The 27869-nt window shown below is 27.1% G+C and overlaps 1 protein-coding gene across 1 annotated transcript in view; it reads right to left on the bottom strand.

Annotated features, from left to right (window-relative positions):
• Positions 1-1637: 1637 nt before the first annotated feature.
• The window catches only part of LOC135124326 (ATPase family AAA domain-containing protein 2-like), a 30939-nt gene continuing 4707 nt past the window's right edge, over positions 1638-27869 (bottom strand). Inside the window, exons 6-18 of the mRNA XM_064049308.1 lie at positions 25884-26675; positions 25708-25834; positions 25413-25657; positions 25208-25356; positions 19390-20033; positions 12121-12307; positions 11883-12068; positions 11353-11831; positions 11117-11295; positions 10684-11062; positions 2703-2800; positions 2467-2648; positions 1638-2414 (exon numbers count right to left, since the gene is read on the bottom strand). Coding sequence (XP_063905378.1) covers positions 2325-2414; positions 2467-2648; positions 2703-2800; positions 10684-11062; positions 11117-11295; positions 11353-11831; positions 11883-12068; positions 12121-12307; positions 19390-20033; positions 25208-25356; positions 25413-25657; positions 25708-25834; positions 25884-26675 — 3737 coding nt within the window. The 3' untranslated portion in view covers positions 1638-2324. The remainder of the gene's footprint in view (positions 2415-2466; positions 2649-2702; positions 2801-10683; positions 11063-11116; positions 11296-11352; positions 11832-11882; positions 12069-12120; positions 12308-19389; positions 20034-25207; positions 25357-25412; positions 25658-25707; positions 25835-25883; positions 26676-27869) is intronic.

The following is a 27869-nucleotide window of genomic DNA, read 5'->3' as shown; positions in this document are numbered from 1 at the left end:
CGATTTATTGTTTAACATCTTGATATTATTATAAGATCTTTGAAATTAAAAATTCTCCAAAATATTGCAAAACTTTAAAACTTATGCAAAGTTAAATTTTAATTGCTAGTTTTAATGACAATAAATTAAAAGAAAAAGATATTAGAATATTAAAAAATTAGATTTTTTTACGTCTTTAATGAAAATTTTATTGTCAAAGCATTCCACTTATTTTAGAAAAGAGAATCTGGTTTTTGACATTTCAGTATAAATTCAGTTATATTTTTTTTTCGGTTTAAAAGTATGACAAAAGTTTGTACATAAATTTCGAAATAAATTTCCGGAAGTTAAAATTAAAACAGTAAAAGGATCTTTTTGTGTTGTCAATTTTAGAGAATATTGTGAAATCTTAGAACCTAGTCTTTCATGTTAATAAAAAAAAAACGTCAGTATTGTCAACGGCAATTTATTGTTTAACATCTTGATATTATTATAAGATCTTTGAAATTAAAAATTCTCCAAAATATTGCAAAACTTTAAACTTATGCAAAGTTAAAATTTAATTGCTAGTTTTAATGACAATAAATTAAAAGAAGAACATATTAGAATATTAAAAAAATATATTCTTTACGTCTTTAATGAAATTTTATTGTCAAAACATTCCATTTATTTTAGAAAAGAGAATCTGGTTTTTGACGACATTTCAGTATAAATTTAGATATATATTTTTTTCGGTTTAAAAGTATGATAAATATTTGTACATAAATTGCGAAATAAAGTTCCGGAAGTTGAAATTAAAACAGTAAAAGATTCTTTTTTTTTTGTTGTCAATTTTAGAGATTATTGTAAAATCTTGGAACTTAGTCTTTCATGTTCAACAAAAAAAACCTCAGTATTGTCAACGGCGATTTATTGTTTAACTTCTTGATATTATTATAAGATCTTTGAAATTAAAAATTCTCCAAAATATTGCAAAACTTTAAAACTTATGCAAAGTTAAATTTTAATTGCTATTTTTAATGACAATAAATTAAAAGAAAAAGACATTAGAATATTAAAAAAATTGATTCTTTTACGTCTTTAATAAAAATTTTATTGTCAAAACATTCCATTTATTTTAGAAAAGAGAATCTGGTTTTTGACGACATTTCAGTATAAATTTAGATATATATTTTTTTCGGTTTAAAAGTATGACAAAAATTTGTACATAAATTGCGAAATAAAGTTCCGGAAGTTAAAATTAAAACAGTAAAAGATTCTTTTTTTTTGTTGTCAATTTTAGAGAATATTGTAAAATCTTGGAACTTAGTCTTTCATGTTAATAAAAAAAACCTCAGTATTGTCAACGGCGATTTATTGTTTAACATCTTGATGTGATTGTAAGATCTTTGAAATCAAAAATTCTCCAAAATACTGCAAAACTTTAAAACTTATGCAAAGTTAAATTTTAATTGCTATTTTTAAACACAATAAAATAAAAGAAAAAGATGTTAGAAGATTAAAAAAATACCTTGGAATATACTTTTTCTTTAAAGGTTTGTTAGTTATTTATTTTTTTAACGTTAGGTCAGTTTAGTGGGGCTAAACAGTTACTTATGAAGATGAATGACAAGTGATCAGCGCCTGCTTGATTGTAAAAGGAATACGAAATACGAATCAACGTTTTACTAATTTATTATAAACAAAATTCAGACATTTTAACTTCTCAACTGATGCATTCATGCCACCAGTCCATGACAAAAAAATTAACTAAAATAGAAAATTCACAATATAATGAAACACATAAAAAAAGGACACGAAACACCTTAAAGACAAAGTAACGTAGATATTCTTTATATTACATGAAACGGTATTTTAAAATACATTTTATTTAAATATTTGGGTGCGTATGAAACAATTGCTTCCCATAAGTGCTTATACATCTATTTAACGAAACTTTATTAGTTAATCTCCGTACTTTTATACACAATAAATAACAAACCGCAGCCTACTTACAGGAAGAAATTGAGAGTAAGAATCTTGTACACATCTAGATCTATACCATACCTTATGAAGGCACATACATATACAGATGCGAATAAAATTGAACTATATTCTTTTAATAATAAAAAAGAGAAAATCTTCAGCCTTACCCCATGGCAGTGTGTATACCCACTTCTTTGGTTGCCGGGAAAAGTAAACTATCGGACCGACCTACTAAGTAACCACGCCTTTAAACAAAACCAGTTCGTTTATTAGGGAACACAAAGAATGTTAAATACTGCTAACTTTAAACTTAGTAGTAATCTTAACAGTTAAAAAATCCTTCAGTGGCAGTGATGATCAATGATATAATAAATAATACGTTATGATGATTGATTTGAAGATGGACTCCTCTCACTAACTGATTCCAAACTGGCCTCATTTTTGAACCTGGTTAACTCTGCCGTTAATTCCTGAAAAAACAAAAAATCAGTTGAATACTTTCAATTTTTTTAAGTCAAGTACCTTCGGTAGTTCGCTTCTGAGGTGACTGTTGGAGAACTTCTTAACTATCCTACTTAAATGATTATACAAATCTAGCAGCGGTTGCAGCGAACAACCGCTCGTTATCATTACAGCCTGTTCCAGGATTTTTTCGAGCTCCTTTTGAGGGCAGTCGACCAGAGGCATGGTTGAAACTTCTTCGACTGCGACAATTAAAATTAAATTTTGAATAAAGCGTCGCTGTAGAATTTACTTACCGTTTTCATTTAAGGCCTCATCGATGTCGTCAAACTCCAGCGGGTTTTCTAACAGCTCTGACGGACTCATCAAATCACTTAACCTACGACGGGGAGATCTGCAACGTTAATGACGGTAAGTAATACCCAGAATAGAGCTTGCGTGGGTAAACGGCCACGAATAGCATGGTTAATTTCAGCATTCGTGCCCACCGATCGAAGCACAACACATCGGGGTCAAATTCTTTTTTTTTTCTATTTTAGGATTTCCCAGTTTTTCGATTTTTAGTTTTTTAAAATTGAAAAATCGAAAATTTTAAAAATGAAAAATTAAAAACACAAAAATCGAAAAATTAAGCAAATTCAGAAGTTGAAAAATCGAAAAATAGATACAACAAAAAATTAAAATTTCTATATATTGTAAAAAAGAAATATTGCAGAATAAAAATCGTGAAATTGAACTTAGAAAAATTGCAAATCAAAAAATTAAAGGCCGACAAACTAAAAAATTGAAACTCCCAAATATCAAAAAATAAACACAGAAATTGAAAAATTAAAAATAGAGAAATTGGAGATATGAAAAATAGAATGAGTCAGAAATAGAAAAATTGAAAAATCAAAAAACTGAAAGCACGAAAAATTAAAAAATAATCGAAAAATCTAAAATCTGAAAAAATGAAAAATTTAAAAGTCGAAAAACAGAAAACTGAAATATTAAAAAATCGAAAAATTGCGAATAAAAAAAAAGCAGTAACGAAAAATTAAAATTTCTAGAAGTTGTAAAATTGACAAACTGAAGAATCGAAAAATTTCAAAATTGAACAACGAATGAAGGACAAAAAATATTGAAAATTCAGAAGTCGAAAATCCAAAAATAGAAAACTGAGAATTGGAAAAAAAATCATATTGAAAATTCGATTACAATTCGAGAAATCAAAAACCTAGAAAATAGAAATCGAAAAATTAAAAGGTGAAAGAAAGTCGAAAATTGAAAAGTTGGAATTTTAAAAAATAAAAATCGAGAAAAATGCAAAAAATCGAAAAATTAAAAACTGAGAAGTTGAAAAATCCAAAACTATAAAACTGAAAATAAGAAAAAAGTTCATATTAAAAATCAGATTGCTATTCGAAAAATTAAAAACCTTGAAAATAAAAATCGAAAAATTAAAAGTTGAAAATCGAAAAACTGAAAAATCTAAAAAATGTAAAATTCAAAAGTTGAAAAATCGAAACATTGGAAAAAAAATTACACATTGAAATTTTCAGAAAAACCAAAAATTGCAGGATGAAAATCGAGAAATTGAAAAATCAGAAATCGAGTTTTTCAAAAATTCAAAAGTTAAAAATCGAAAAATTGAAACCTAGAAAAATTGCTAATTAAGAAACAAAAAACTCAAGAATCGGAAAATTTGAAAACATAAAAAATCTAATAACTGAAAAAACGAAAAATTTAATGTCGAAAAATTAAAAATCGAAAAATTGCGAAACAAAAAATTGGAGGAACGAAAAACTTCCAAATTGTAAAAATTGAAGGAAGAGAAAAAAAGTCGAAAAACTGTAAAATCGAAAAACTCTACAAACGAAAAATTAAAAAATCGAAAAATTTAAAATTCAGAAGCCGAAAAATCCAAAACTATAAAACTGAAAATTAGAAAAAAATTCATTTTGAAAATCTGATTGCAATTCGAAAAATTAAAAGCCTAGAAAATAAAAATGGAAAAATTTAACGTTGGAAATCGAAAAACTGAAAAATAAGAGTATTAAAAAATAAAAATTGGGAAAAATTAAAAAAACTGAAAAATCTAAATATGTATTACAAAATGTAAAATTAAAGGATATAAAATCAAGAAACCGGAAAAATGTAAAATTCAAAGGTTGAAAAATAAAAAAATTGATGAAACAATTAAATATCAAAATAGTCAGAAAAACCAAAAATTAAAATCTATAAAAATTGCAGAATAAAAATCGAGAAATTGAAAAATTAGAAATCGAGCATTTCAAAAATTGAAAAATTCCTAATCAAGAAATTTAAGAAACAAAAAACCTAAAAATCGGAAAATAGAAACTCTGAAAAATCGAAAAATAAAGCCAGAAATTGAAAAACTAAAAGTAGAGAAATTGAAAAAATAAATAATCTAAAATTTGAAAAATCGAGAAACTAGAAAATCAAAAATAATCGAAAAATATAAAACTAAAAAATTGAAAATCTAAAAATTGTAGGAACGAAAAAAAATTCGAAGTGAACAAATGAAAAATTAAAAAATCGACAAATTTAAGATTCAGAAGCCGAAAAGTCCAAAACTATAAAACTGAAAATTAGAAAAAAATTCGTATTGAAAATCAGACTGCAATTAAAAAAATTAAAAATTTAGAAAACAAAAATAAAAAAATAAAAGTTGAAAATCGAAAAAGTGGAAAATTGGAATATTAAAAAATTAAAATCGAGAAAAATTAAAAAAAAATTAAGAATCTAACAATTACAAAATGTAAAATTAAAGGATATAGAATCAAGAGATCGAAAAAATGTAAAATTAAAAAGTTGAAAAATCAAAAATTTGATGAAACAAAAAATTAAACATCAAAATTTTCAGAAAAAACAAAAAACAAAATCAAAATCTATAAAAATTGCAGAAACCAAAAATTGCAGAATAAAAATCGAGAAATTGAAAAATTAGAAATCGAGCATTTTAAAAATTGAAAAATTTAAAATCGATAAACTGAAACCTAGAAAAAATGCTAATCAAGAAATTTAAGAAACAAAAAAGTTAAAAATCAGAAAATTAAAAGTTTTTAAAATTTAAAAATTGAATTGAAAAACTAAAAATAGAGAAATTGAATAAACTAAATTTGAAAAAATAAAAAATCTAATAACTGAGAAAACGAAAAATTTAATGTCGAAAAATAGAAAACTAAAAAGGAACGAAAAATTTCAAAATTGTAAAAAGAAAAATTGAAGGAAGAAAAAACCTGTGCAAACGAAATATTAAAAAATCGAAAAATTTTAAATTCAGAAGCCGAAAAATCCAAAACTATAAAACTGAAAAGTAGAAAAAAATTCATTTGAAAATCTGATTGCAATTCGAAAAATCAAAAACCTAGAAAATAAAAACCGAAAAATCTAATTTTGGAAATCGAAAACCTGAAAAATTGGAATATTAAAAAATAAAAATCGAGAAAAGTTCAAAAAACTGAAAAACATAAAATTACAAAATGTAAAATTAAAGGATATAAAATAAAGAAATCGAATAAATGTAAAATTCAAGTTGAAAAATAAAAAAATTGATGAAACAAAAAATTAAACATCGAAATTTTCAGAAAAACAAAAACTTAAAATCGGAAAATTGAAAATTTTCCAAATTTAAAAACCTAAAATTTGAAAAAACAAAAAATCTAGCTGAAAAAAATTTTAAATGTCGCAAAATAGAAAACTGAAAAAATTAAAAATCAAATCATTGCGAATCAAAAAATTGGAGGAACGAAAAATTTCAAAATTGTAAAATGAAAAATTGAAAGAAAAAAAAACTGTAAAATCGTAGAAACGAAAAATTTAAATTTCAGAAGCCGAAAAATCCAAAACTATAAAACTGAAAATTAGAAAAAAAAATCACATTGAAAATTAGATTGCAATTCGAAAAATTGAAAACCTAGAAAATAAAAATCGAAAAATTAAAAGTTGAAAATCGAAAAACTGAAAAAATGTAAAATTGAAGTATACAAAATCCGAAATTCGAAAAAAGTAAAATTTAAAAATTGAAACATCAAAAAATTGAAAACAAAAATAATTAAACATTGAAATTTTCAGAAAAATCAAAAATTAAAATCTATAAAAATTGGAAAAACCAAAGATTGCAGAATGAAAATCGAGAAATTGAAAAATTAGAAATCGAGCATTTCAAAAATTGAAAAATTCAAAAGTTTAAAAATCGGAAAATTGGAAACTCCGAAAAATCGAAAAATAAAGCCAGAAATTGAAAAACTAAAATTAGAGAAATGATGAAAAAATCAATCATCTAAAATTTGAAAAATCGAGTATGTAATTATAAAATCAAAAATAATCGAAAAATATTAAACTTGAAAAAATTAAAAAATCGAAAAATTTAAGATTCATAAGCCGAAAAATCCAAAACTATAAAACTGAAAAGTATAAAAAAATTCGTATTGAAAATCAGATTGCAATTCGCAAAATTAAAAATTTAAAATTTATGAATATTTATGAATTGGAGGAATGAAAAATTTCAAAATTGTAAAATGAAAAATTGAAAGAAAAAAAAACTGTAAAATCGTAGAAACGAAAAATTTAAATTTCAGAAGCCGAAAAATCCAAAACTATAAAACTGAAAATTAGAAAAAAAAATCACATTGAAAATTAGATTGCAATTCGAAAAATTGAAAACCTAGAAAATAAAAATCGAAAAATTAAAAGTTGAAAATCGAAAAACTGAAAAAATGTAAAATTGAAGTATACAAAATCCGAAATTCGAAAAAAGTAAAATTTAAAAATTGAAACATCAAAAAATTGAAAACAAAAATAATTAAACATTGAAATTTTCAGAAAAATCAAAAATTAAAATCTATAAAAATTGGAAAAACCAAAGATTGCAGAATGAAAATCGAGAAATTGAAAAATTAGAAATCGAGCATTTCAAAAATTGAAAAATTCAAAAGTTTAAAAATCGGAAAATTGGAAACTCCGAAAAATCGAAAAATAAAGCCAGAAATTGAAAAACTAAAATTAGAGAAATGATGAAAAAATCAATCATCTAAAATTTGAAAAATCGAGTATGTAATTATAAAATCAAAAATAATCGAAAAATATTAAACTTGAAAAAATTAAAAAATCGAAAAATTTAAGATTCATAAGCCGAAAAATCCAAAACTATAAAACTGAAAAGTATAAAAAAATTCGTATTGAAAATCAGATTGCAATTCGCAAAATTAAAAATTTAAAATTTATGAATATTTATGAATTGGAGGAATGAAAAATTTCGAAATTGTAAAATGAAAAATTGAACGAAAAAAAAGGCGAAAAACTCTACAAACGGAAAATTAAAAAATCGAAAAATTTAAAATTCAGAAGCCGAAAAATCCAAAACTACAAAACTGAAAATTAGAAAAAAATTTGTCTTGAAAATCAGATTGCAATTCGAGAAAGTGAAAAATTGAAATATTAAAAAATTAAAATCGAGAAAAATTCAAAAAACTGATGAAACATCAAAATTTTCAGAAAAACAAAGAATTAAAATCTATAGAAATTGCAAAAAACCAAAAATTGCAGAATAAAAATCGAGAAATTGAAAAATTAGAAATCGAGCATTTCAAGAATTCAAAAATTTAAAATCGAAAAATTGAAAAACCTAAAAAAAATGATAATCAAGAAATTTAAGAAACAAGAAACTTAAAAATCGGAAAATTAAAAGTTTTTAAAATTTAAAAATTGAATTGAAAAACTAAAAATAGAGAAATTGAAAAGTTTAAAAACGAGTTTTGAAAAACGGGATGAGACACAGAAAAATTGAATAAACTAAATTTGAAAAAATAAAAAATTTAATAACTGAGAAAACGAAAAATTTAATGTCGAAAAATAGACAACTGAAAAGGAACGAAAAATTTCAAAATTGTAAATTGAAAAATTGAAGGAAGTAAAAAACCTAGAAAAACTGTGCAAACGAAAAATTAAAAAATCGAAAAATTTAAAATTCAGAAGCCGAAAAATCCAAAACTATAAAACTGAAAAGTGGAAAAAATTCATTTTGAAAATCTGATTGCAATTCGAAAAATCAAAAACCTAGAAAATCGAAAAATTTAATTTTGGAAATCGAAAACCTGAAAAATTGGAATATTAAAAAAGAAAAATCGAGAAAAATTAAAAAAACTGAAAAACATAAAATTACAAAATGTAAAATTAAAGGATATAAAATAAAGAAATCGTATAAATGTAAAATTCAAGCTGAAAAATCAAAAAATTGATGAAACAAAAAATTAAACATCGAAATTTTCAGAAAAACAAAAACTTAAAGTCGGAAAATTGAAAATTTTCCAAATTTAAAAACCTAATTGAAAAACCGAAAAATTGAAACTCCGAAAAATCGAAAAATAAAGCCAAAAATTGAAAAACTAATAGCAGAGAAATTGAAAAGTTTAAATCGAGATATGAAAAATGGGATGAGTGAGAAATTGAAAAATTTAATAATCTTAAATTTGAAAAAAAAAAAAATCTAACAACTGAAAAAAAATTTTAAATGTCGCAAAATAGAAAACTGAAAAAATAAAAAATCAAATCATTGCGAATCAAAAAATTGGAGGAATGACAAATTTCAAAATTGTATAATGAAAAATTGAAAGAAGAAAAAAACTCGAAAACTAATCGTAGAAACGAAAAATTAAAAAGCCGAAAAATTTAAAATTCAGAAGCCGAAAAATCCAAAACTATAAAACTGAAAATTAGAAAAAAAAATCACATCGAAAATTAGATTGCAATTCGAAAAATTAAAAACCTAGAAAATAAAAATCGAAAAATTAAAAGTTGAAAATCGAAAAACTGAAAAAATGTAAAATTAAAGTATACAAAATCCGAAATTCGAAAAAATGTAAAATTTAAAAGTTGAAACATCAAAAAATTGAAAACAAAAATAATTAAACATTGAAATTTTCAGAAAAATCAAACATTAAAATCTATAAAAATTGGAAAAACCAAAGATTGCAGAATGAAAATTGAGAAATTGAAAGCTAAAAAAATTGCACACCAAGAAATTTAAGAAACAAAAAACTTAAAAATCGAAATATTAAAAAATTTAAAATTGAAAAATCGAAAAATTTAAAAATTTAAAATTGTAAACTAGAAAGAATTTCAAAATGGAAACTAGAAAAATTGCCAATCGAGAAATTAAAATAAATAAGTAAAATCGAAAAATTGGGGAAATTGAAATGAAAAATTGACAATTAAAAATCTATAAATTGAAGAAAATTCGAAAAAATATAATTTCAAAATTTGAAAAATCGAAAAATTAAAAAATCTGATATGTATTTGAAAAATAAAAATGAAGAAATGAAAAAAATTAACATATTAAAAAATTGTAAATAGAAAAATTAAACTTCGGAAAACGAAACATCGAAAAATTAAAATATTTAAAAATTGCAAAACGAAAAGTAAACAACGGGAAATTAACAAAATTTTAAATCGGGCAAGTGAAAAAGCGTAAAATAAATAAAATCGACAAATTGGAGAAATGAAAAACATCGATAAATTGAAAAAAATTCGAAAAAACGTGATTTCAAAATTTGAAAAATCAAAAAATTTAAAACTGAGATGCATTTGACAGATAACAAAAGTGAAGAAGTGAAAAATTAATACATATACATATTAAAAAGTGGAAAAATTAAAATGCGGAAAAGGAAACAAAAAATTTGAAAAAATCAAAAATTAAAATACTTCAAAATTGCAACACAAAAAATTAAAAAGTCGAAAAATCGCAAAATTTAAAACTGAAAGGTTTCTAGTTAGAAACAATTTCAAAATGAAAACTAGAAAAATTGCTAATAGAAAAAAAAAACGAATGCCTAAAAATTGTAAGAACGAAAAATTGCAAAATCCGAAAATTAAAAATCGAAAAATTAATATCTTAAAATAACTGAAGGTGAAAAATTAAAATCTGAAAAACTAAACATCGAAAATTTGAATTGAAAAGTTGAAAACAATAATTGAAAATCTGAAAATCGAAAAACTAAAAAAACGAAGAAACAAAAGACGACGCAATTGAAAGATTTTAAAACTGACCCGAAAAACTGCAAAATATAAATCGAAAACGGAATAATTTAAAAATGTTTAACAAACTCAAAAATCGTAAAAGCTAAAAACTGAAGTCTTTAAAAATTCATAAAAAGCTGTCCACACAACATAAAAAAAAAACAAAAGCAAAAACATTTGAATTTGTCACTGTGCTTCGTTATAAGCAGTCGGCACGAGTACAGAAATTAACATACCCCCACACGAAATCTCACTTACTGCAGTTCCGGATCATCCTTGACAGGCTGTTCATCACAATTAATGGTCAAAACGTCAAAATTCGACGTCTCTTCGGGTTCAGACACCCCTTGGATCAACGGACACGTCGAGATCTCTTTCGAATCGTCCGAAGAATCCTTCTTTTCGTCGTCCGGTTGCGGACCTTCCGACGTTTTACTATTCCTCTTCCGCTTCTTCAAATGACCTCGTTGCCAGCTCGGCAGTTTCCGTTTCCTCGAACTGTTCACCCTGACCGGAGTACTTTCACTCTTGTCTTCCGCTTTGGGTTTCGATTCGTCGTTCACGACGGGAGTTTCTTCGACTGCTTCCGCGGGCTTCTCCGCTGCCTCTGCGGTTTCTTGAGCGAGATTAAGAGTTTCTGTTGAAATATAAAAAAGTAGAAATCATCACAGAATTGTGTTTGTTTAAGCACCTGGTGTCTGAATATACGCTGGTAAATATTTCTGGACGCTGGCTTTCCGCACTTGTCTTTTGCACGATATATCTTGACATTTATCCTCGAAGTCGCTGTCCATCTCATTCTTGATTAGCGTGTAGGCGTAGTCACGTAGTGAACAAGCTCGGTGACGTATCTGCTTGTCTGCGGATGTTCTGGAAAACCAAAGTTGAACGATCTACTCAGATCTAGCCGCTAACGAGACGACTTACTTGGCGGGATTGTATTCTAGGGCGTTCTGGACGATAAGTTCTATATCTTTCAGAAAATCTTTGGCACATTCGTAGCGATGGAAGTCGACTTTGGTCATCATCGTCTCCAGATCCATCGGCTGTTTGATAATAGTTGGATAATCAGGCACTTCTTCAGTGTCCACGGGTTTAGTAAACATATAAAATAATTTGTTATTGGCTAACTTTTTACAAATATCCCTTAAAAATATCCTAAGCTCCCTGAGAGTGTGTTCCTCTTGTTCATATAACTTTCTCATTTGTTCCTCGGTTAGGGGTGTCGGTGGCGGCGTACAAGCCTTCGGAAGAGGGGGCGGAGTCTTCGGTCTTTGTCGACGGGGTCGTGGAGACTTCAAACACGTGTCGATTAGCAAGGGTTTGAAAAAGGCTTCACGATTGCAGTCGTTGGGTAAATCCAACTGGTACACTTCTTTGCGGTAGCGCGAAAATATGTTCTGAATCTAAAATAATAATGACAATAAAATTATTATTAATGTGTGTTTTGTTTTTACTTCATCGGGCAAATTATCGTAGGTGGTGTCCGCGGTGGCCAAAAGTAATATGGGTATGTTGGGGTCCAACTGTGACAACTGCGCATCTAAAATTGATTTAACGGTTTCACTAACAAGAGACCACCAGTTATCAATGTTTGGAATGTAGATCACACTTGGGACGTTCCTTCTGGCTTCGCTAAATACCTGTTATCAATTGTGTTAAATTAATAAATTATTATTTTATTTCATATCTTACTTGAATGAGAGCTTCTTCCGCCGAACGGCCTGTTTCTTTATACAGAGTAGCTAAGTCTAACATATAAGAATGAATATGTTCCATTTTGTACAATACCGCAGGTGCTAAATGCAGGGTTTGACCACAGTCGGGACTTTCTCCTAAAAGGAGCAACTGAGCTGGCCTCATATTTGGCGACAACTTAACCCTACAAAAAGAGAAAAATTAATAACAATCAATGTTTCCAACTTGTGTCTAGTAACCAATTTAAGGCTCCTCCACAGTCATTAAAAAAAGCCAAAAATGTTTTAAGGAAGCGTTTTCTATTTTAAAAAAAAACGTAGCAATTTTTAAAATAAAAAAAAAGTGCGTAAAACAAGAATACATTTTCAGCGAAAACTATAACTCGGTGTGCTTTTACAAAATATCGGGGTGATAGAGAATTTTTTTCTACTTTGGGCCACGTTTTTCGTTTTCTTCTAAAATGTTATTTTTTTTAGTTATTGCAAAAAAAAAAACTGTAATGGACTTGGGGCAAATTTTGGTAAGTTAAACCCAAATAGGTAATAATAATACCTTTCTTATTTGACCACCCTTTGAAGTCTCTGACAATAGCGTAAGTGCGAGTAAAGTTATTACAGAAATATGACGACATTTCTACGTTCTTGTTTTGAAGAGACAATTTGCAGCGTGATTATTTGTCGCATTTTTTCGTAAAACATTAACAATTGAAGTTACGCATGTACTGCAAATATATTTTTACTTCAGAGGCGAGGGACGATCTGTCTAAATAACAAAATCTTCGAGACCTCTTGTGTTTTATTTTTAAAATACTTTTAACAAATCTCGAGGATCTGTGGAGTTATTTGGAAAGAATTTTACATTATCTTTGGGGCTCCTAGCGTCTTTTTTTTATGTGATATTTCGTTTTTGAAGGAGAAATCAAAATATTGTCAAAACCGAAAAACTGGAAATAGAATTTTAAAAATCTAAAAAATCCAAAAATTAAAATACCGAATAGATGAAAATGTTAAACTAGGGGTCATGAAAGGTCGAGAAAACGTAAAATATAAATTCTGCCGACGGACTCGATTATAATCGAGTAAGTAAAAATCAAAAACACAAAGTCGAAAAATCTAACAATTGAAAAATCGCAACACTCAAACAGAGAACTTGAAAAATCGGAAAATTAAAAAACCGATTATTCGAGAAATTGAGAAATTGAAAATCGAAAAATTTAGAAACGCCAAAAACTGAAAAAATTGAAAAATCGAAACATTTAAATACATAAATCTCAAAATGGAAACTCGAATAATCGAAAAGTCGAATAATCGAAAAATTGAAAAAATGCGAAATTGAAACAGCTAAAAATCCAAACATGCAAAATTGAAAAATTTAAAATTAAAAAACCCCATACATCGAAAAATTGAAAAATCGAAAGACCGAGAAATCGAAACAACAAAAAAATGGAAAATCTAAAATTTAAAAAGTCGAAAAATTGAAAATTTACAAAATCAACAAATCAAAATATCAACGAATCGAAAAATCAAAAAATTGAAAAATCGAAAAATTGGGAAATCCATTAATCGAGGTATTGAGAAATCGAAAAATCGGAAAATTAAAACATCGATTAATCGAGAAATTAAGAAATCGAAAAATCAAAAATTTAGAAACACCAAAAATTGAAAAATCGAAAAATTTAAATATATAAATCCCAAAACTGAAATGTCGAAAAAATAGAAACTCGAATAATCGAAAAGCTGAGAAATCGAAAAACTGAAAAAACGCGAAATCGAAACATCAAAAGATCGACAAATCGAGAAGTCGAACAATGGAAAAACTCGAAATCGAAATAGCCAAAGATCGAAAAATTGGACAATACAAAATTGAAAAATTTAAATTTAAAAATCCCCATAAATCGAAAAATTGAAAAACCGAAAAATGGAAAAGTTGAAAACTTAATTCCGAAAAATTGAAAAATCGAAAAATGGGAGGACAAAAAATCGAAAGACAGAAATCGAAACAACAAAAAAATGAAAAATCTAATATTTAAAAATTCGAAAAATTGTAAAATTTACGAAATCGACAAATTAAAATATGTATCAATGAATCGAAAAATCAAAAAATTGAAAAATCGAAAAATTGAGAAATCCATTAATCGAGGTATTGAGAAATCGAAAAATCGGAAAATTAAAAAATCGATTAATCGAGAAATTAAGAAATCGAAAAATCAAAAATTTAGAAACACTAAAAATTGAAAAATCGAAAAATTTAAATATATTAATCCAAAAACTGACATGTCGAAAAAATAGAAACTGGAATAATCGAAAAGCTGAGAAATCGAAAAATTGAAAAAACGCGAAATCGAAACATCAAAAGATCGACAAATCGTGAAGTCGAACAATGGAAAAACTCGAAATCGAAATAGCCAAAGATCGAAAAATGGGACAATTCAAAATTGAAAAATTTAAATTTAAAAATCCCCATAAATCGAAAAATTGAAAAACCGAAAAATGGAAAAACTGAAAACTTAATTCCAAAAAATTGAAAAATCGAAAAATGGGAGGACAAAAAATCGAAAGACAAAAATCGAAACAACAAAAAAATGAAAAATCTAATATTTAAAAATTCGAAAAATTGAAAATTTACGAAATCGACAAATTAAAATATCAATGAATCGAAAAATCAAAAAATTGAAAAATTGGGAAATCCATTAATCGAGGTATTGAGAAATCGAAAAATCGGAAAATTAAAAAATCGATTAATTGAGAAATTAAGAAATCGAAAAATCAAAAATTTAGAAACACCAAAAATTGAAAAATCGAAAAATTTAAATATATAAATCTCAAAACTGAAATGTCAAAAAAATAGAAACTCGAATAATCGAAAAACTGAAAAATCGAAAAATTGAAAAAACGCGAAATCGAAACATTAAAGTATCGACAAATTGAGTTATCGAAATAGTCAAAGACAATTCAAAATTGAAAAATTTTAATTTAAAAAACACCATAAATCGAAAAATTGAAAAACCGAAAAATGGAAAAACTGAAAACTTAATTCCGAAAAATTGAAAAAACGAAAAATCCAAAAATGGGAGGACAAAAAATCGAAAGACAGAAATCGAAACAACAAAAAAATGAAAAATCTAATATTTAAAAATTCGAAAAATTGAAAATTTACAAAATCGAGAAATCAAAACATCAACGAATCGAAAAATCAAAAAATTCAAATACATGAATCCCAAAACTGAAACGTGGAAAAATTAGAAACTCGAACAATCGAAAAGACGAATAATAATCGAAAAACTGAGAAATCGAAATTGAAAAATTGAATAAACGCGAAATCGAAACATCAAAAAATGGATAAGTCGAGAAGTCGAAAAATCGAAAAATTGAGATATCGAAATAGCTAAAAATCGAAAATGGGAAAATTCAAAATTGAAAAATTTAAACTTAAAAAATTCGATAAATCGAAAAATTGAAAATCGGCACACATATCGAAAAACTGAAAAAATCACTTCCGAAAAATTGAAAACTCGAAAAATCCAAAAGTGAGAAGACAAGAAAACCAAACGACCAAAAAATGAAAAATCTAAAATTTAAAATTTCGAAAATTTGGAAATTTACAAAATCGAGAAATCAAAACATCAACGAATCGAAAAATTAAAAAATGAAAAATCGAAAAATTGTGAAATCGAAGACAAAAAATTGAAAAGTCGAAAAATTAAAAAATCGATTAATCTACAAAAATGGAGAAATTCGAAAAATCCAAAAATTAAGAAACGCCAAAAATTGAAAAATCGAATAATCGAAAAACTGAGAAATCGAAATAGAAAAATTGAAAAACGGCAAATCAAAACATCAAAAATCGATAAGTCGAGAAGTCGACAAATCGAAAAATTGATATCGATATCTGAATAGCTAAAGATCGAAAAAAATATCATAAAACTGAAAATTTAATTCGGAATAATTGAAAAATCGAAAAATCCAAAAATGAGATGACAAAAAATCGAAAGACTGAGAAATCTAAACAAGAAAAAAATGAAAATTCCAAAGTTTAAAAATTCGAAAAATTGAAAATTTACAAAATCGGTGAAATCAAAACATCAACGAATATAAAAATCAAAAAATTGAAAAATCGAAGTACAATTTGAAAAATCCCAAAACTTAAACGATGAAAATTTGGAAATAGAAAAATTGAGAAATTAAGAAATCTCGGAGACGAAAAATCGAAAAATTAAAAAATCCATTCATCGAGAAATTGAGAAATCGAAAATTTAAATACATAAATCCCAAAACTGAAACAGTGAAAAACTGGAAAATGGAAAAATCGAAAAGATGAATTACTACCGAAAAACTGAGAAAACGAAAAATCAAAAAATTTAGAAACCGAGAAATTGGAGACGAAAAATTAAAAAATCCATTAATCGCGACATTGAGAAACCAAAAATCGGAAAATAAAAAAATCGATTAATAGAGAAATTGGGAAATCAAAAAATCCAAAAATTTAGAAACGCCAAAATTTAAAAAATTTAAAAAACGAACAATTTAAATACAAAAATCCCAAAACTGACACGTCGAAAAATCAAAATAGAAAAATTGAAAAAACGCCAAATCAAAACATCAAAAGATCGAAAAATGGGAAAACTCAAAATTGCAAAATTTAAACTTAAAAAATCCGATAAATCGAAAAATTGAAATATCATAAAACTGAAAATTTAATTCGGAATAACTGAAAAATCCAAAAATGAGACGACAAAAAATGGAAAAACTGAGAAATCTAAACAAAAAAATGAAAATTTCAAAGTTTAAAAATTCGAAAAATTGAAAATTTACAAAATCGGTGAAATCAAAACATCAACGAATCTAAAAATCAAAAAATTGAAAAATCGAACTAAAATTTGAAAAATCCCAAAACTTAAACGATGAAAATTTGGAAATAGAAAAATTGAGAAATTAAGAAGTCGTAGACGAAAAATCGAAAAATTAAAAATCCATTCATCGAGAAATTGAGAAATCGAAACATCGAAAAATTTATAAACTCCAAAAATTGAAAATTCGAAAATTTAAATACATAAATCCCAAAAATGAAACCGTGAAAAACTTGAAAATGGAAAAATCGAAAAGATGAATTACCGAAAAACTGAGAAATCGAAAAATTCAGAAATGGGTGGCTAAAAATCCAAAAATGGGAAAATTTAAAATTAAAAAATTTAACTTAAGAAAACCGATAAACGAAAATGTTAAAAATGGAAACATCGAAAAACTGAAAAATTGAAAAGTCGAAAAATTAAAAACTCCATTAATGGAGAAATTAAGAAATCGAAAACTCGGAAAATTAAACTATCGATTAATCGAGAAATTGAGAAATTGAAAAATTTAGAAACGCCAAAAATTGAAAAATCGAAAAATTTAATTACATAAATTCCAAAACTGAAACGTCGAAAAATTGGAAACTCGAATAATCGAAAAACTGAGAAATCGAGATATCGAAATAGCTAAAGATCGAAAAATGGGAAAATCCAAAATTAAAAAAATTTACACTTAAAAAACCCCATAAATCGAGAAATTGAAAAATCGAAATAATGAAAAACTGAAAAATTACTTCCGAAAAATTGAAAAATCGAAAAAATAAGAAGACAAAAAATCGAAACAACAAAAAAATGAAAAATCTAAAATTTTAAATTTCGAAAAATTGAAAATTTACAAAATCGGGAAATCAAAACATCAGCGAATCGAAAAATCAAAAAATTGAGAAATCGGAGACGAAAAATGAAAAAATCCATTACGCGAGAAATTGAGAAATCGAGAATATGAGAAATCGAAAAATCCAAAAACTTAGATATGCCAAAAATTGAAATATCGAAAAATTTAAATACATAAATCCTAAAACTGAAACGTCGAAAAATTGGAAACTCGAATAATCGAAAGATCCGATAAATTGAAAAGACCCGATAAATCGAAAAATTGAAAAATCGAAATATGTATCAAAAAACTGAAAAATCAATTTAGAAAAATTGAAAAATCGAAATACATATTAAAAATACCAAACTTAAATGTTGAAAATCTGAAAATCGAGAAATTGGAAAATCGGGGACGAAAAATCTAAAAGTTGAAAAATTTAGAAACGCCAAATATTGAAAAATTGAAATATCGAAAATTTTAAATACATAAATTTCAAAAATAAAACACTGAAAAACTGGAAAATCGAAAAATTGAGAAATCGGAGACGAAAAATTAAAAAATTCATTAATCAAGAAATTGAGAAATCGAAATATTTAGAAACGCCAAAAATTGAAAAATAGAAAATTTTAAACACATAGATTCCAAACCTGAAACATTGAAAAACTTGAAAATCAAAGTGGCTAAAAATCGAAAAATGGGAAAGTTCAAAATTGAAAAATTTTAACTCAAGAAAACCGATAAACCAACACATGAAAAATCGAAACATCGAAAAACTGAAAATTAATTTCGAAAAATTGAAAAATCGGAAAGTCTAAAAACGAGAGGGCGAAAAATCGAAAGATTGAGAAATCGAAACAACAAAGGTGAAAAATTTGAAAATTTAAAAAATCGAGCAATCAAAACATGAACTAACCGAAAAATAAAAAATTGAAAAATCGAAAAATGTAAGATTTAAAAAGTCGCCATATTTTGAAAAATCGAAGAGATAACAACCATTGATTAAATAAATATATACTTAATCAATCAAAATAATGAGTTCGTATGGAGTTGCCGTCCATTTATACAAAATTCTCTTCCCCAAATACCTACCAATAAATCCAATACAACCCCTAATACCACCACCATACTATATTTGTTACGGGTGTATTTGTCTTATTAAATATTATTATTATAACTATTACATTGTATTAATTTTTTTTGTAATATCAAATTTTATATTGAACAACGTTGCCTTTATGTAATAAATTGTTGTACGATAATAAATAAAATCTGTCAAAAAAAAGTAACAAACACTCGCATTGAGCCTAAGTAGTGACGATAACTAGTGCACTTTTTATTTAAAATCTTTGTTTTTCTACAGTTTGAAATACACAAGTGCCAAACGTGATAAAGAAAGTTAAACCGCAAAGTTATCAAGTTAAAAATTGTGCTTAAATTCTGCGAGGAAGCTAGTTACCTGCTACAAGTCGCAGATCTCTTAAAATAAAAATTTATTTGAGGTGTGGTAGGTGGAGTCTAATATTAAAATAATTATATTGGCAACAGTTTCACAGTTACAATAACTGTCAATCATTCATAGCCTTATTTTAAATAAATAGTTACTTACTTGGAAAGCGTGGGATTGAGGGCATGCGGGAACGACTGCGCCAAAATCTCGAACACGTTTTTCACGGCATCGCTCAACAAAGGTTCCAACATCAGTAACAGTTTCCGCCCTAAGCCTTGAGTTACCCTGTGAGAAGCAGGCACTAGTAGAGATTTCGCCCGCAAGAAATCGACCTTCTCCACCTTCACGTTTTCCGGTTCTAACATCAACCTATGATCCGCGTTATATACTTGCGGGTAAGTTCTTCTAAACCCTTGGATTACAGCTTCTGAGCACAACGCCCGCAGATCCGACCCGCAATAACCCACTGCCGTTTCTGCTAAGTAAGACACGAGTTGCTCGCTTGGAGGAGTCGACCACTGAGAAACGTGCACTTTCAGGATGGCTTCCCGTTCCTGTTTAACGGGAAGAGGGAAGAATAATTCTCTATCGAATCTTCCCGGTCGTCTGAGGGCTGGATCGATGGCGTCGATTCGGTTTGTTGCTCCTATTACTATCACTTCGCCTCGGTTGTCAAGACCATCCATTAGTGCTAGTAAGGTCGATACGATACTAGCGTGGACTTGGTCTTGTCTGGAAGACCTGACCGGTGCTAATCCGTCTAATTCATCGAAGAAAATTATGGAAGGTTGCAATTCTGCGGCCTAGAAAATACAAATTTTGCATTAAAATTCGCCTCGGAAGCATAACGAATACAATACTATACTATACTATAGCAAAATAATGTCAAAATATATAAAAGCATTTTTCTTCAATTACAGAAGTTAATTACTAAAATACAAAAAAGATTACATTGAAAGCATATTTTTAAAGATACATTCGATATATTTTTTGAGGTCGCTTTTTTTAAATGAATGAATAAAAAGAAAAATTATACTAATGTTCTGTCAGTACAAAATCAGTGTAAGTGTCTTAATCGCTTCATTTACTACATTTTGGGAAATCTTTTATCAGAAATTAAAAAAAAAATGGCTCAAGGTTTTAGACAGAATTTCCCTCGCCTCTGAAGTACAGTCCAAAGCCCGTTTCTTCAGAAATTGTATATCTATTTTTTTTGTGGTAACCTCTATAAATTAGAAAAATCCACATAACAGCAATTCCAGTCTAAGAAAGATAGCAAATCTAAAAGCCGAAAAATTAAAAAATCTAATAACTGAAAAAATGAGCAATTGAAGAATGAAAAAAACGAACAAACGGAAAATTGTAAAATTAAAAAATTGAAAAAACGAAAAAAAAAAAACTCGAAAAGTCAAAAATTTAAAAATAGAAAAATTTCATTCTGAAAACTAAAAAATTCCATATCGAAAAATTAAAAATCGAGAAATTAAATACTGAAAAAGCGGAAAAACGTAGAAGGTGCAAGATGTAAAATTGAGGAAATTAGAAATTAATAAATTGAAAAAATATAACATTCAAAATTTGAAAGATTGAAAAAGTGCAAAATTGTAAAATTTTAAAGGAAAAATTAAAATATCAAAAAATTGTAAATCAAAAAATTAAAAAGCGAGATCCTAAACATGGAAATTTTGAAAAAAACAAAAATTAAAATATCGAAAAATTGAACTTTTAAAAAATCGATAACATCAAAAATTAAAACATCTCAAAATTGTAAAAACGAAAAATTGCAACACCAAATTTCAGAAATGGAAAAATTGCAAGATGAAGAACGAAAAATTGAAAAATTAAAACATTGAAAAACTGAAGAAATGAAAAATTGTAAAGTCTAAAAATTGAAAAAATTGTAAAATCTAAAAATTGAGAAATTGTAAAACAAAAAAATTGAAGAAACGAAAAATTAAAAAACCCAAAAATTGAAAAAAAAAAAAAAATTAAAAACACGAAAGTCAAAAATCCAAAAATTTCATCCTGAAAACTAGAAACAAATTCATAATGAAAACTAGAAAAATTGCATGTTGAAAAATTAAAAATCGAGAAACTAAAAATTGCAAAATAAAAATCTACAAATTACAAAATGAAAATCGAAGAATCCAAAATGTTGAAAAAGAGAAATTTATAAAAAATTGAGGGAAAAAACCGAAAAAAGTAACAAATTTGAAAACTCGAAAAATTAAAAAAATTGAAGAAACGAAAAATTGCAAAATAAAAATCTAGAAACTACAAAACTAAAAACCGAAAAATTCAAAGGTTGAATCAAAATCGAAAAATTAAAATTTACAAAACTGAAAAATTGAAAAATATGAAAACCTGAAAAATCTACAAGCCGAAAAATTAAAAAATCTAAAAAAGTAACATTCAAGACTTGAAAAATCGAAAAACTAAAAATCGAAAATTTGAAAAAAAAAACAAAAATTAAAAAATCTAAAAATTGTAAAAACGCAAAATTGGATAACAAAAAACGATAAATTGAAACCTCGAAAAATCGAAATTTCAAAACCGAACCTTTGAAAAATCGAAAATGGAAATTCAAAAATTGAAAAATCAAAAATTGCACAACTATAAAACTGAAAAATTGGAGAAACGAAAAATTAAAAACTCAAAACCTTAAAAAAATGCAAAAAAATTAAAAAAAATTACGAAAGTCAAAAATCTCAAAATTTCATACTGAAAACTAGAAAAATTATATGTTGAAGAATTAAAAATCTTGAAACTAAAAACCAAAAAAACAAAAATTGCAAAATAAAAATCTACAAATTACAAAAATAAAAATTGAAGAATTCAAAGGTTGAAAATAGAAAAATTAAAATTTATAAAAACTGAAAATGTAAAATCCAGGGAACGAAAAATTAAAAAACTGGAAAAAGTTACATTCAAAATTCGAAAAATCGAAAAATTAAAAAAAAAAATCCAATACTTTAAAAATAGAAAAATTAAAGAAACGAAAAATTACAAAATTAAAAACCGAAACATTCAAAGGTTGAAAATCGAAAAATTAAAATTTATAAAACTGAAAAATTGCAAAATGGAAAAATGCAGAAATTGAAAAATCTACAAGTTGCAATATTTTGGGGAATATTGGGGGAACAAAAAATTAGAAAATCGAAAAAAGTAACATTCAAAACCTGAAAATTCGAAAAAGTAAAAATCTAAAATTTGAAAAAAAAAATTAAAAAATCTAAAAATTGTAAAAACGAAAAATTGGATAATAAAAAACGAGAAATTGAAAACTCGAAAAATTAAAATTTCAAAACTGAACCTTCGAAAAATCGAAAATGGAAATTCAAAAATTGAAAAATCAAAAAATTGCACAACTGTAAAACTGAAAAATTGAAGAAACGAAAAATTAAAAAACTCAAAACCTCAAAAAAATGCAAAAAAAAAATAAAAAAAAAATACGAAAGTCAAAAATCTCAAAATTTCATCCTGAAAACTAGAAAAAAATTGATATTGAAAACTAGAAAAATTATATGTCCAAAAATTAAAAATCGTGAAACTAACAACCGAAAAAACAAAAATTGCAAAATAAAAATCTGCAAATTACAAAATTAAAAACCGAAACATTCAAAGGCTGAAAATAGAAAAATTAAAATTTATAAAACTGAAAAATTGCAAAATTGAAAAATGCAGAAATTGAAAAATACGAAAAAATGAAAAATCTACAAGTTGCAATATGTAAAATTGGGGGAACGAAAAATTAAAAAATCGAAAAAAGTAACATTTAAAACTTGAAAAATCGAAAAACTAAAAAATCGAAAATTTGGAAAAAAAATTGTAAAAACGAAAAATTGGATAACAAAAAACGAGAAATTGAAACCTCGAAAAATTGAAATTTGAAAATCGAACCTTGGAAAAATCGAAAACGGAAATTCAAAAATTGAAAAATCAAAAAATTGCCAACTGTAAAACTGAAAAATTGGAGAAACGAAAAAAAACTTAAAATTTCATACTGAAAACTAGAAAAAAATTGATGTTGAAAACTAGAAAAATTATATGTTGAAAAATTAAAAATCTTGAAACTAAAAACCGAAAAAACACTTGCAAAATAAAAATCAACAAATTACAAAATTAAAAATCGAAGAATTCCAAGGTTGAAAATAGAAAAATTAAATTTATAAAAACTGAAAATGTAAAGATTAAAAAATGTAAAATCAAAGGAACGAATAATTTAAAAATTTAATACTTTAAAAATAGAAAAATTGAAGAAACGAAAAATTGCAAAATAAAAATCTAGAAATTACAAAATTAAAAACCGAAACATTCAAAGGTTGAAAATCGAAAAATTAAAATTTATAAAACTGAAAAATTGCAAAATGGAAAAATGCAGAAACGAAAATTAAAAAGAAAAAGAAACATTCAAAACTTGAAAAACCTAAAACCTAAATATCGACAATCGAAAAAAAAAAACCAAAAATTAAAATAGGCTTTTAAAAATTGTAAAAACGAAAAATTGCAGAAAGAAAATCGGTAAATTAAAAATATAAAAATCATCAACTGAAAAACTAAAGAATCTAAAAATTGGAAAATTCGAAGTAGAAAAATTGAAAAATTAAAAAAATCTAATTGAAAAACCGAAAATAAAAAAAAACAAAAATTGCAAAACCAAAAATCGAAAAATCAAAAAAAGAGATTGAAATGATAAATAGGATGAATGAGAAATAGAAAATTACAGTGAAACAAAAAATTGTAAAATTGAAAAGTTAAAAATCTAATGACTAAAAAAAAAGAAAAATGATAACATCGGAAAACTGAAAAATCAAAAATATGAAAATTGAAAAATTAGTAACATTGAAAAACGGAAGAAACAAAAAATTGTAAAATCTAAAAATTGAAAAATTGCAAAATATCAAAAAAATGAAAAAAAAAACGAAAGACAAAAAAATATAAAAATTTTCTTACTGAAAACTAGAAAAAAAATTATATTGAAAATCGAGAAACTAAAATTGAAAAAACCAAAAATTGCAAAATAAAAATCTAGAAATTCCAAAATTAAAAACCCAAAAAGGTTGAGAATCGAAAAATAATATTTATAAAACTGAAAAATCTAAAGATTAAAAATCGAAAAACGAAACATCGAAAATTGGAAAAAAACAAAAATAAAAATATCTAAAACTTGTAAAAGCGAAAAATTACAGAAAAAAAATTGGTAAACTGAAAATTTTACAATTGATCAACTGAAAAGCTGAAAACACGAAAAATTGAAAAATCACAAATCGAGAAAAATTACAATAAATTGAATAATTTAAATTTTGAAAAATCCAAAAATTGTAAAATTGAAAAGCGAAAAGTTGCACGCCGAAAAACTGGAAAAATAGAAAATTAAAACTTCTAAAAACTGAAAAATCATGAAATTGGAAAATACGAAAAATTGAAAAATCTAAAAGTAAAATTGAGAGAACGAAAAATTAAAATATGTAAGTATTGTAAAAACGAAAAATAAAATTCCGGAATTTAAAAAATCAAAAATCGAGTAATTGAAAAATCGAAAATTCAATATCAGAAGAATTGCAAGATGAAAAATTGAAGAAAGAGAAAGTGAGTAAGAAAGAGTGAGATTGGGGGTTAGAACTCAAGGTGGATTCATAAACCACAAGTACAAAAGTATGTTACGCTTATGCTAAGGAAGTATTGTATAGTTTTGACGTTATATCACTGTTGGTTTCTTCTGAAACATCAACTTCCTCTTTCACATAGAATGTATATTTTTAGGTGCGTTAAATAGAATAAATACTTCATTTTTTAGTGGCATAATATTAGATTTGAATGTTTGATAAAATCTTAAAAAGAAATTAACTTCCACTGTTGTATTTCAATTATTTGAAAAAAATAAAATTTCCAAATTTGGTAAGATAATTTTCAAAAACATTTCAATTAACCGAAATATTAAAGACGAACAGGTAAACTTGCACTGTCTTATACTTACTTGTTCAAACAATAGTCTGAGCTGTTTTTCCGATTCACCTATCCATTTGCTAAGTAAATCCGCCCCTTTACGCATAAAAAAAGAGACTTTCCGGCCGCCAAAACTACACTCGTTTGCCAAAGCTCGTGCGATTAAAGTTTTACCAGTACCTGAAACATAAACGCACCATTGAAAAAGCACTACAGTAATACACCAAAAAAAGTACCTGGCGGACCATGAAACAGAACACCTCTGGGTGGCTGAATTTTAAACTGCCTAAACACTTCCGGATACATCATGGGTAATAAAATCATCTCTTTGAGACACTGAATATGACCGTCCAACCCTCCTATACTACTAAACCTAACATTGGCATCTAACGTCTCGGGACCAATGGGAATGATTTTACTACCGCCAGCACCGGATTTCATCTTTTGTTCATTTTTGGAATGTTGATTTTTGGGGTTTTTACTAAAATTTCCAATTAACAACCTATTATAAAAAATGTACTTTAAACCTACGAGTATTTTTCCTTTCGGACATCCGTCTCCGACGAAGTGCTAGAACTAGAATCAGAAACTTTCCTGCGTCTAGTATGACGCCTTCTATTTCTGGGAAGATCAATTGATCGCATCGCCGACGATTTCACTAAAACCTCAAAATCAGAAAATAACTTAAAACTATAGCAAGTAGTTACTTGGAGGCGGCTTCGGCGCCCGATTCCTCAACGAATACCCTTTCCTCACCGACTCAGACTCGGAACTCGTACTATCCAAATCAAGTTTTTCGCTATCAAACTTCGAACTTCCTCCGCTCCTCCGCTTACCAAACGACTTCGCCTTCTTGGACCTCCGCGTAAAGCTGTCGTTTACCTCGATCTGATCGGCCGCTTTCCTATTGGCGTGCATCTTCGACAAAATATCGCTCTCTGAAGACTTGTTTTCCTCATTATTCTCCACCTCTTTGTTCTCCTCCTCGATCGCCTCGATGCCGTTCTGTTGTATTTTGTTCGAACTGTCGTTCGAGTCATCTTCGGCCGTGTCGTCGCTCTTCTTCTCGCTGTCCTCGTCCCCCACCCCGGGTCCTCTCCGCGACCTTTCGTGCGAGCGACCGTTCACGTTCGCCTCTTCGTTGTTCTCTTTGTCGTTGGATTCGCGCCGGCTCTTCAGTTCTCTTTTGGTTCGTTCGTTGGACCGCAGGAGCGACTGTTCGCTCCTTCGCCGCCTTGGAGGTACGTCGTTTGTTTCGTAGTCGTATAGGTATTTGGGATTTTTTATTTCGCGACGTTTATTGCTGTTGAGGTCGTTCGAGTGCCGGGTGGTCCTTCTGGGCTCTTCTATCACGTCTTGGGCGTCGCGGCTGTCTTCCTCCGAGTATCCGGGCGTGTTCAGATTCGGGTAACCCATTTTGTGCATTTGGTCGTCAGCCAGCCATGACATGTTCTCGAACTGGACTTTGCGCTGTCTTTTGCTGCGACGCAGTTCCGTGTCTAAAAACGGTTTTTATTCAAATAAAGAACTAACTACTAGTAGAAATAAAGTTTAATGACAGTTTTTTAATTTGAAATTGAATTATATTTTGAAAAATATAAAAGATGATTAATCGAATCGGAAGCACATGGGACAAATATTCCTTGGCCAGCGCGGTCACCAGAAATAATCCCTCTAGACTACTCCGTTTTGGGGTAAATTAAAAACACCATTTTTAAACCCAGAATACAAAGTTGACGGTTTTACAGTGTTACGTTATTGGTCGGCAATCAACAATGTGGTTCTGATAACTGACAAACTTAATGCATATGAGTCCAATCGGGCGATTGGCTACTTTCACGTTTTCTCGACAATTCTCGACCTCTAAAGTACGAAAAATTAGGTCTGCCTGTCTGTCGCCTATCCGGATTTTTATTAGACTGATAATCTTCGAAACTACTGGCTTCATTGCCGTCAAATTTATGTGTACTACGAATATCGTGTAGACGGTAAAACGCCAACCAAAATTTCTTTTGAATAACGTACTCGTCTATTTGTGGTTTATGAGTCCATGTTGAATTTTTGTCGTAGACATCGGGATTTTTGGGAAAAACATGAAAATTGTAGACAGAATTTTTCGATTTCTCAACTTATCGGCTTTACGTTTTTTAATTTTTCAACTTCTAGAGATTTTCAAAATTTCGATTTTTCGACTTTTTCATTTTTAGATTTCCCAATTTTCCGATGTTTCAGTTTTACGATTTTTCAATTTTTTGATTTCTCAATTTCTCGAAATTGATTTTTCGATTATTTAAATTTTCAATTCTTAAAATATTTAATTTTTCGACTTTTTGGTTTTTCAATTCTTCGATATTTTTGCGTACTTTTCAATTTTTCAAATTTCCGATTTTATAGTTTTTTGATGTTTCGATTTCTCGATCTTTCAATTTTTCGGCTTCTCAGCTATAAATTTTACGGTTGTTCCGGCTCGAAGACCAATGTTGCGGCTCGAAGACCAATGTTCCGGCTTGAATGCCAATGTTTCGGCTCGAAGACCAATGTTTCGGCTTGAAGTGCCAATGTTTCGTACAATCCGAATCGTAGTACCAACGTTTCTTGTAATCCGGTTGATACGACCATGTATGGTCTTCCGAATTGTACCTTGATATTGCTCGAAGGACTTTTGTTTGCTATAATTGAAATAATGGACAGCG

Source organism: Zophobas morio, unplaced genomic scaffold (genome assembly GCF_036711695.1).
Source record: "Zophobas morio isolate AGI-343-1 ecotype UQ-CSIRO unplaced genomic scaffold, CSIRO_AGI_Zmor_V1 ptg000007l, whole genome shotgun sequence".
Lineage (NCBI taxonomy): Eukaryota > Metazoa > Arthropoda > Insecta > Coleoptera > Tenebrionidae > Zophobas > Zophobas morio.
Note: the sequence above shows the minus strand (reverse complement) of the source record. Positions and strands in the feature narration are given on the sequence as shown.